We start from the raw sequence: 9,736 nt of genomic DNA, 5'->3' as shown, positions 1-9,736 counted from the left end.
TTATATTTTAATTATCAATTTACATTTTACATATACACGTGCAAATTATATTATGTATATATTATATATCACTATCGTAAATAGTTGTAAATATACCAGGTGCTAATTTATAAATGATGGAGCGCTCATTTATATATAAAAAAAAAGAATAGTTTTGTTGTAGGTAATGGAATATTCCACATCTTTTTTCTCTTTTTATTGAATCATTAAGTTTTTGTCAGATGTTGTTTTTAAAGAAGTAAAATAATAAAAACCTCGTCAGATTTTTTAGATCGATCTTGTATAATGTTGTGATATGTAATCGCATAAAACCGCAATTAGTTTGCTCTTTATCATCATACCATCGTTACGTCAATATCTCAAGGAAAAACATCTACTTATGTTCTTAATCGACTTCTAGAAGAATTATCTTTCTTCATTTACCATAAAATTCCAACATTTGTTTTCTTCTTTTTATGTCGGTTGTCGCGCCGCTTTAATTTGCTAGAAGCTCTCGGAATACTTTCTTTTTTTTTTTTTAACAACGCTTAAGAGATCTTTTGATCAATGGCTACCGTAAATATTTTAAAATATTTCAGCAACATTTCAATGCTTATCAAAATTTACACGACTTTCTGATGAAGTTACGACGCTCTGCTGACGCTCTCGAGTGATTCTATTCCAGATGGAGAAGCGTTGCTGGCAAAGTCAATTGGTCTTGAATAATGGTCGCTTGCGGTAATTGAATCCGTGTCGAAAATTCGCGAACGATGTACCAAATCAGTTGCAGAATCGGTGTATTCCAACGAATCGTCCGTTGTCTCGATAGGATCCAAGGGAGGTTTTTTCCGGGGACGCACTCGACCGTGATTCAAACGCCATTTGGTGCTCACGATCGTATTATTTGCAATTTCGGGATTCAGTTCCGCACGATGAAGTTGGAAACTTTCCAGCTGGAACTCCCCAGTGACACCCTGGGCGAGATGTCGTCGATACTGCAGGTAGGAATCCTTATCGGCGACCATTCCGGGAATAGGTGTGACAGGATCTTCCATTCTCTCCGGAACTTTTCGCAAAGATCTTGGCAAGATCTTTCTTCTCGCGACGCAGAATTTAGAATCCGCGTCGAAATCTTGATCGAATGCGAAGTTCACCGGCGTGACGCGTACACCGAGCCTCCGATTGGTATCGAGCATCTTCGTGATCGCATATATTAGAATGTCCATGTGTTTGCAACGTAAGACGTAGATCGCGCCGCGATCCTTCGCGAACAACGGCGGGCCGATCCAGCAGGGATCGGCGATGTAATAAGCGTCCTTGGCCGCCAATGCAGCCAAGGTGATCCCGTTGCACTCGATAATAATGTTGCGTGCTTCCTCGAAGGCCGACCTTAACGCGTCAGTTAGCGTTAATCTGTTTTTATCGCCGTACAGAATTCCGCACACACTCGTGCCGAAATTTACGGTCCACGAGTGTGGAAATATTCTGAGGGAGGTCCGCAAGTTGAATCTGTCTTCCACCTTCGAGCACCTTCGCGTTACATTTTTCTTCAGACTATCCGTGTAGTAAAGGTCCCCGCAAATCACGGCCGAGTTCAAGATGGCCGGACTCCACCGCGAAGGATGACAGATGTTCTGCATTGCCAGGACGGCCACGCATATAGCGACGCGATTTTTTCCGGCTCTTTCGCCGAAGCGACGGTCATACGTGCCGATCGTGCCACAAACAGAGTAAACCAGACCAATCACTTCAATAGTATAATTGTTCCAGAATTGCCGAGTAATTTTTAAGGGATTGGACCTACTATTGCTACTTTTTACTTTCTTACACGGCCTCACAATTGAATACGTGAAGTTCCAATGATAGTCTAAGTAAACCCACATCGGATCCTCCTGGAAGCCATCCTCGAACGGCGATGCATTGATAGAAATTATGTAAATTCTATGAAGAAAGAAGCCGGTTGTGCCTTCGTATTGATTGAGGCACATGTGCTTTGCCATTTGATGCACGGAAGAGAAGATGCACAGGCAAGCGTTGCCATTGGCAGATTTTCTACCTTCTGCATCACACTGATAGGGATCGAGATAGTAATAGCAGTTAGTTGCTCTCGAGAACCAAAAGCCGTAGCAGCAATTTGTGAAGTGCAATATACCGCTTGTGTGCATTTTAAAGTAACGTTTCAGATGCTTTTTCACCTAAACAATTATTTTTATACATATATAATTTATAAATTAAAGTTATTGATTAAAAGTTAAAATATTAAAATTAAATACTTAATACTAACTTAATAAATTTTAATCATAAACTATTTATTAGATAGATTATAATAAATATACATAAATAAATAAAAATAGATAGAATAATTAGTAAATAAATATAACTAACTTTGTATTAATATCATAGAATAAAGAAAAAGAAATAAAAAAAAAAAATAAAAATAGAAAAATTAAATTCTTTTAATAGATAGAAGTATGCGACGGAATGAAATGAAAATGACAAGATATAAATATCTAATATTAAAAAAGAATTAATTATTGAATTGAAGTAACATTATTAAAAAAATTAATTAAAAAAATTAAAACATTATTTCTATTTTTACAGAAGAAATAAAAAGATAGAGGAAAGGTAATTTTCTTTCTTATTTTTGGCGCTTACTTGTAAGTAAAAATTGTTTCTGCCAGTTTGACAGTTTGTCGTCAGTATAATTAAGGGTGTGGCACAATCTCGAAGACCAAAGAACCTGTTCATTAATGGAACATTTCGTAAGACATGCTCCGCGTGAAATTTCGGTTCAGAGAATCTCCTATACAAGTTTTCCGCCACTTCAAGAACCTTGTCGATCATTCCCGGAAGTGGAGACTGAACAATGTCTCTTTTTATCACTGTCGTCAATAACGCGACAAAGTAACAACGTTTTGCTCGCGGTTCCTGTAGGCTATCCCGGTCACGAAGAGCTACAGTTCCGAGTACGAAAATCGGTTTCGGTGCCAGACTGATGGGCTTAAATATCGTTTCAACGTCGTAAGACTCCGGAAGCTCCCTTCGGTGAATCTCTGCCAGAGACGTCGTCGTCACCATCGGCTCGTGAAGATCCTTGATATCCCTATAATCCGGCGCCATTTTTCGACTGTAGGATATGGTAACCGCCCTCACGGCAAATTTAATCTCCTGCGGTTCGTCGATCACCTTGACGATTAACTTGAGGAAATCGCTCAGATCGCTGGACATGATCATTCTCAAGTTCTTCGTTCCTGTGACCGTCCACCAGGCAAAGTAGTTTTTATTCCGTTTTGTAACGCCCACGTGAGCATAACGGCAAGCGATGATAGCACCGGTGTAGATCGTTGTCTCGAATATCTTCTTCAGAGTCGCCGCGAGGTTCCACCCCTCCGTGGTGTACAGAGTTCCGTAATGCAACGGCGCGAGCACCACGTGAAACGCATAATTCGCTATCTCGAAATCCGGCAGTAACGCGTCGATCATGTCGCTCACGGAAGTGTCCTCGCTTGCCAACACGTTTTCAAACGCATAATCGACGGCAGCCTCGATTAAGCCATTGACGGTGCGTTCTGACCAAGACGTAGGATCGTGAATCAACGACCACGCCATGATGCAGAGATCGATGGGAATCGCGACGGACGAATGGTTACGAAATATTCTCTCGGGCGATAAACTTTGTTGCGCCTCCGTCGTTTCCTCCTGAGCTTGATAACTACTATCGAGTTTCCTCAACGGTTTCTTGAACGGCGCTAACGTGGATGTTGTAATGTCGTTCTCCAAAACGATCGCTTCCAACATGAAAGCTTCGTAGTGCCTCATCGGCGTGAAACCGGCGATCGCGACATCACGACGAGGATCTAATTCTGGATCGGAAGTAACCCACTCAGCTAATTCGATCAGAGGAGTTTCCGCCTCGGCTAATAATGTCGTCACATCCTCTTTTTTTGTTTCGCTAATTTTTGAGTCTTTTGCTAGCTTCACGCGACCTTTAATATCTTTCTTTCGTTTCCATTTACATTTTTTTACTTCCATGTCAGTAATAAACATGATATAGAGATGAAAAGGCTTTCCCACAATTTCGCCTGCGTTTTCTTTAATTCTATCGAGCATAGATTTTAAATCGCGAAACCTCATAAGACAACAGAAACCTTCCTCATTAGCTTTTCCACTTTCATCGCAAGGATAAGGATCGAATAAATAAAACTTGTCGTCCGACATCCAAATTGCGTGGGCGCAATTTGATAGTACCAATATGATAGTCTGATTCTGTTTTAAAAAGTTATCGAGAATCATGTCAAACTTGTTAGATACAGAATCCTCGAGACGAGTATAAAACATTTCTTTCAGAATAACGCTGAAATTTGCATTGAAGATATTTATGTTATAAAATATTCTACAATCTTTGTATTGCAATCTGCCAATTTGTTGATCGATCTCATTAGTGAGAAGAATCAATTGATCCAAAGTGATGTCGCAAAAACGATCTGCGTCCAGCATGATTTTGGTCAAAATGCATAATATAGCCGAGATGTAACAAGATTTGTAATAAGGAAATCCACTTCTTGTGCGATCCGATAAACTTGAATTACCACGTATTATCTCTATATCTTCATTCAGAACCTTGAAATAATATTCAGATAAATTGTATACCAAGTGGCTTGAAATTCTAATTATAAATGTTGAAGGAAAAGCAGATATTAATTTAGTTTAAAAAAATTCTTATCGACCTGATATTAAATGTTTACGATTACGATTTGTTTTGAATATATAGAAAATAATCATATTATCTCTAATACTGTGTTAGAAAATTACTTTGAAACCAATAACTTTTGATGATGAAATATCTGATTTCTTATCAAAATCTTTCGCAGTAATTATCGTTTTCTGCGTCACTTCTATTTCACTATCATCTTTCTCTTCCGGTAGCTAAATGTAAAACAATTTTAATTAGAAGAAGCTTTCATAAAATATATAATAAACAATAATAAAATAAATTTGCAATTTTTTTATATCTTTTAAATTAGATTATATGTTTATATAATATATAATATATTACACACACACACACACACACACACACACACACACACACACACACACAAAATATCATATTATATTTTTATAATTGAAATGTATTAACCTTCGGATCAGGGCGAAAATTCGGAAATATTAATTTGAATAAAAGCTTTTCCATTTCTTGATCATTTTTCCATAGATCTTTTTTGACAATAGGAGTTAATTTTTTTATTTTCATCACGTTCTTTCGTTTCCGTTCATCGGAATATGTTTGATACTTCACTGTTAAAACGGGAGTCTTAATGATTGGTCCAATTGGTATCAATTCTGGCTTGGCAACAAAAGATGTCGATAACTTTCTTAATATAACGTCTTTTCTCTTTTCTTCTAATTTTCCTCGTTTACGGTATTTTTCACTACTTGCTTTATCGATTTCTTCATCTTGGATATAACTCTCATCGATAGCTCTTAGAGGAATCATATGTATCGGTAGCAACCTCGAGTATAAATATTTTCCAAAAGATAACTTGATCATCTTAGAAAGTTTCGCATCTCGAAGCAATGACACGGTCGTTGGTGCTTCGACATCAGCAGGGAACTCGCTTTTCTTAATTTCCAATCTTGAATCAATTGAAAATCTTGATACGAGAGAAGGAATCGACTTGTTCGCCAATTTTGCTTCCAGCAAAACACAAAGCACTTTCTTTGGAGGCATCACATATGGCGGTGGATGATTGTACTTCATTTTCTCCATTATTATCCCCTCGGGCAAACTCAATTCTTCTTTAGTCGGCTCTTGAATCTTCACTATAGAAGTCAAGAGAGCTAAGTTTAAACGATAAGGTGCATCGGACTGTGCAGATTCTTTGATTTCCAGCAATGGATTTATGAAAAGTTTCTCTGGCATTTTCCATTCTTTTTCTTTTGCTTCTTTTTCTTCTTCTTCCTCCACGTATTCCTCTTGCTCTTCTCTCTCTTTCTCTTCCTTTTCCTTTTCTTCTTTGTTCCCTTTCTCTTCCTCTTCTTTCTCTTCCTTTTCCTTTTCTTCTTTGTTCCCTTTCTCTTCCTCTTCTTTCTCTTCCTTTTCTTCTTTGTTCCCTTTCTCTTCCTCTTCTTTCTCTTCCTTTTCCTTTTCTTCTTTGTTCCCTTTCTCTTCCTCTTCTTTCTCTTCTTTTTCCTTTTCTTCTTTGTTCCCTTTCTCTTCCTCTTCTTTCTCTTCCTTTTCCTTTTCTTCTTTGTTCCCTTTCTCTTCTTCTTCTTTCTCTTCCTTTTCCTTTTCTTCTTTGTTCACTTTCTCTTCCTCTTCTTTCTCTTCCTTTTTTTCTTTCTTCTCTTCTTCTTCTTCTTCCTTTTCTTTCTCCTCTTTTTCCTCCTCTTCTTTCTCCTCTTCCCCCTCTTTCTCTTTTTCTTCTTCCTCTTTTTTCTCCTCTTCTTCCTTCTCTTCCCCCTTTTCCTCTTTTTCTTCCTTCTCTTCTTCTTCCTCTTCTTCCTTTTCTTCCCCCTCTTCCTCTTCTTCTTCTTCTTCTTCTTCCTCTTCTTCTTCCTCTTCTTCTTTGTAATCAACAAGTTTCTTTGCCATCTCCATTTCAATGACATCCGGCTGTTTTTCTTCGAGTTTCAATAAATCGTCATCAGTGATTGGTAAAAACTTCGTTCGGAACTTTTCAGTCATCCATTCGTCTGGGATCGCAATTTCTACAGGTGACACGTATTTTTCTGGTTGTATTGCTTCCAGAGCCACGAAATGAAGCGAAAAACGCGGATCATTGTACTCTAATATACCGTAAAGGAGATCAACCAGTTCGTTGAGACTGTCCGTAACGATGAAACTAGCTGCATTATTCCAAATACGCCATCCTTCTGAATCGCCGCCGTAACAATTAAACAAAAAGAATTTTTCATCTTCCTTCCAAATGGCATACATCAATCTTTTATTTTCCAACACTACCTCGGTATGTCGTTCAAAATAACGCTCGAGAGCTTCCGCAAGATTAGCCAAAGGATCTGCGTAACCATCGGCGATGTTCATTCTCGTCTTGAAAAAAACATCGTACTCAGCTAACTTCAACTTGGAGGGCAAAAGAGACATATCCAAATGACTCGGGACGCGTGCTATTTCTTCAACTTCTTCTTCTTCCTCTTCTTCAGCTTCTTCTTCCTCCTCCTCCTCTTCTTCCTCCTCCTCCTCCTCCTCCTCCTCCTCCTCTTCCTCTTCCTCCTCTTCCACTACCGCCTCCTTCTCTTCCTCCTCCTCCTCCTCCTCCTCCTCCTCTTCTTCTTCTTCTTCCTCCTCCTCCTCTTCCTCTTCTTCTTCCTCCTCCTCTTCCTCTTCTACCATTTCTATTTCTTCCCATTCCGGTCGACCTTGCTTAATCCAAGTTATAATCTGCTCATAAGCTTTGTTGCTAACGTCGATAATCTGATCTATGTCTATATTTCGCCAACGGATCGGATCCTTCAATCTTCTATATGCCAACGCAGTCAAGGCGGCTATTAATCCTTGTCTACCACGTGATTCCTCGTTAAATAATTTGTTCGAGCAATTTTTAGTCCCGCGGAGGAGGAGACGATGAGCATTTACCATTCTATAACCTTTGATAAAGCCTATTAAATGTTCCTCTTCCTCCTCTTTTACTTTCATTACTTTTTTATCTTTCTGTAACGCAAGTATGAAAGTAGCCGGCTCGTCAAGTGTCATCATGTATCGATCCATGTTCTTCATAATATCTGGATATTGAGTTAACACTTCTGCAAATTTACGCGAATCTGGTCGTAAGCGTGGCGTTACGTCGATCAAATCCGTTTTTATCGTATCCGTCGGTGCCGGTGGCAATGGGGCCTGCGGCCTGCGGTTTGTACCTCTTTCTCGATAAATTACTTTCTCAAGTGGTCCGTCTGGCGTGAGACCTCCGGTCTTGACATAAAGCACCTTGACTCCATGTATCAGGTAAGCATCCTTGTCCTTACTGTTGGTATTTCCCAGTATTATCTCCACCATTCCGTCCATGGTGGTATTCATTGTTACGCAGGCAGCATTTCTGATATTATCACCTGTCCTGTGTTCTTCGTTATTACGATCGACCCTGAAGCCCTCGTCATCACAAGCAAACGGGTCGAGAAAGTAGTATGCGTTACCGTCCTTCCAGATCGCATAAAAAATGTTCTTGATCTCGAGCACTCCGATTTCCCGCGTTTCAAAGAATTCTTTTATGCCACTGTCGATAGTAATATTATCCTTCTGCGCGTTAATCGGCATCACATTCGCGTCGACTTTCACCTTAGCGGAATACACCCCGAGAATAATGTCGCTCATCAAGTCCTCCAACCGAAGCTCGAACTCATCGTCGAGCTTTTTGTTTAGAGCTCTGGCCAGATCGATCAGGTAGATGTTGGACTGATTGAAGATCAGATCGAGCAAAGCGGTCGTCCACTTGTCGGCACTGATCAGCCGGGAATATATCAATGCCGCCACGGCGAGAATCAGATGTCCTTTACCTCGCAGAGCTTCCAGTATGGCGGGATGAGTCAGATGATAAGAGCCATGTATCAAGGCCCGATGTTTTCGAGGAATTTTATAACCGCTCGGTCTTCTTTGCGGCAGTCCGAGCGTTTTCGCAGCCTCCTCGGGTTCTTCCGGAAAAACCGTCTCGACATCGTCGATGAATATGGCATAAATCACAAAGGGCTCGTTTCGCACATTACTCTTCTCAAGGATAATGAACAGCAGCCCTATCAAGTCCTTCACGAGAAACAGCTTGGCTGATCCGCTGATCCCATCGGCCGCTGTCTGGCCGCATGCTTGTCGTGCTTGACCGTCAAAAATATAGTAGTACTTCGAGTCTTTCCAGATAGCTATATTGAGCACCGGTGATGTCAATATCCCGGCGTTGTGCCGCTCGAAAAACAACTCCAACGCCTTCGCCAGATGAAGTTCCGTTGGATTGTGCGAGCGAAATTTTCCCACGTACGCCGGATCTTCGATCTTGACTCTCACATTAAATTTTTCCTGAAGAAAAAGAGTCCTTTTCAAGTCGAGGATGGACATTGTTCGACGATCGCTGGTGTCCACGTCTTCGTAGGACTCGCAGTAAAAAGTATCGCCGTCCTCAACGATTTGATCGATCACCGCCTCATTCCAAAAGCGAGATTTGCGAATCGCGGTCGTGGCAAAAGCTGCAATCGCTATAGCGCCACCCTGTTATTAGAGCTGTGAAATGAGAAACTGCAAAGCCGCATTTAATAATTTGAAAAATATCTATTTTAACATAAAATTTTTATATTTTTTTATATTTTTATAAACTGTTTATATATCAAAATTAATTTACATTAAAAAATAAATTAAATTTAAGGCAAATATTTTAAATTTGATACAATTAAAACAAAATAAAATTTAATATAAAAATATATATATATATAAAAAATGTTCTTTAAATGTTTTTTAAATAAATAATTTTGCATTATTGGCTAATATACCTGATAACCTCTGGATAGCGGTGAGAATTGTGACATATTTAAGTGAATCAGTCCCGAACGGATGCCATACTTGACGGGAGAAGGTAACTCAGCTTTAATTTTAGTAAGGGAATAAGTATCATTTGGTAAACCGAGAATATCGTTCAAGTTTCGATATTCTTCCTCCAAATTTTCATCAAACTCATCACTGTTTGACAGATTATTTTCAACCATTTCGACATCGTTCGTGACTTCTCCGATAGACTCGGCCGAAATAATCTTACTATAC

General features: G+C 39.4%; 2 protein-coding genes across 2 annotated transcripts; both read right to left on the bottom strand.

Moving 5' to 3' along the window:
* LOC105427830 (uncharacterized) lies at positions 1-4,897 on the bottom strand. Its single transcript, XM_089074466.1, has 2 exons — positions 2,635-4,897; positions 1-2,174 (listed from the first exon to the last, which is right to left on the bottom strand). The coding sequence occupies exons 1-2, from the start codon at positions 4,474-4,476 to the stop codon at positions 624-626; spliced, it is 3,393 nt and encodes a 1,130-aa protein (XP_088930592.1). The 5' UTR covers positions 4,477-4,897; the 3' UTR covers positions 1-623.
* A 201-nt stretch (positions 4,898-5,098) lies between these two features.
* On the bottom strand, positions 5,099-9,324 carry LOC148937085 (uncharacterized). Its single transcript, XM_089074442.1, has 2 exons — positions 7,229-9,324; positions 5,099-7,156 (listed from the first exon to the last, which is right to left on the bottom strand). Exons 1-2 carry the CDS (start codon positions 9,038-9,040, stop codon positions 5,099-5,101), a joined length of 3,870 nt encoding a protein of 1,289 aa, XP_088930568.1. The 5' UTR covers positions 9,041-9,324.
* Between the last annotated feature and the right edge of the window lie 412 nt (positions 9,325-9,736).

The sequence above is a fragment of the Pogonomyrmex barbatus genome, unplaced genomic scaffold, assembly GCF_055798465.1.
Source record: "Pogonomyrmex barbatus isolate J1 unplaced genomic scaffold, ASM5579846v1 scaffold17, whole genome shotgun sequence".
Classification (NCBI taxonomy): Eukaryota; Metazoa; Arthropoda; class Insecta; order Hymenoptera; family Formicidae; genus Pogonomyrmex; species Pogonomyrmex barbatus.
Note: the sequence above shows the minus strand (reverse complement) of the source record. Positions and strands in the feature narration are given on the sequence as shown.

Bases quoted from the DNA above. Each gene is read 5' to 3' on its own strand.
- LOC148937085 (XM_089074442.1), bottom strand. From the start codon at position 9,040: ATGTCCATCCTCGACTTGAAAAGGACTCTTTTTCTTCAGGAAAAATTT. The intron at 7,157-7,228 runs GCGGTAGTGGAA...GAAGAGGAGGAG, and splicing joins AGGAGGAGGAAGAGAAGGAG to GAGGAAGAAGAAGCTGAAGA.
- LOC105427830 (XM_089074466.1), bottom strand. From the start codon at position 4,476: ATGCTGGACGCAGATCGTTTTTGCGACATCACTTTGGATCAATTGATT. The intron at 2,175-2,634 runs GTAAGCGCCAAA...ATAATTGTTTAG, and splicing joins GAAACAATTTTTACTTACAA to GTGAAAAAGCATCTGAAACG.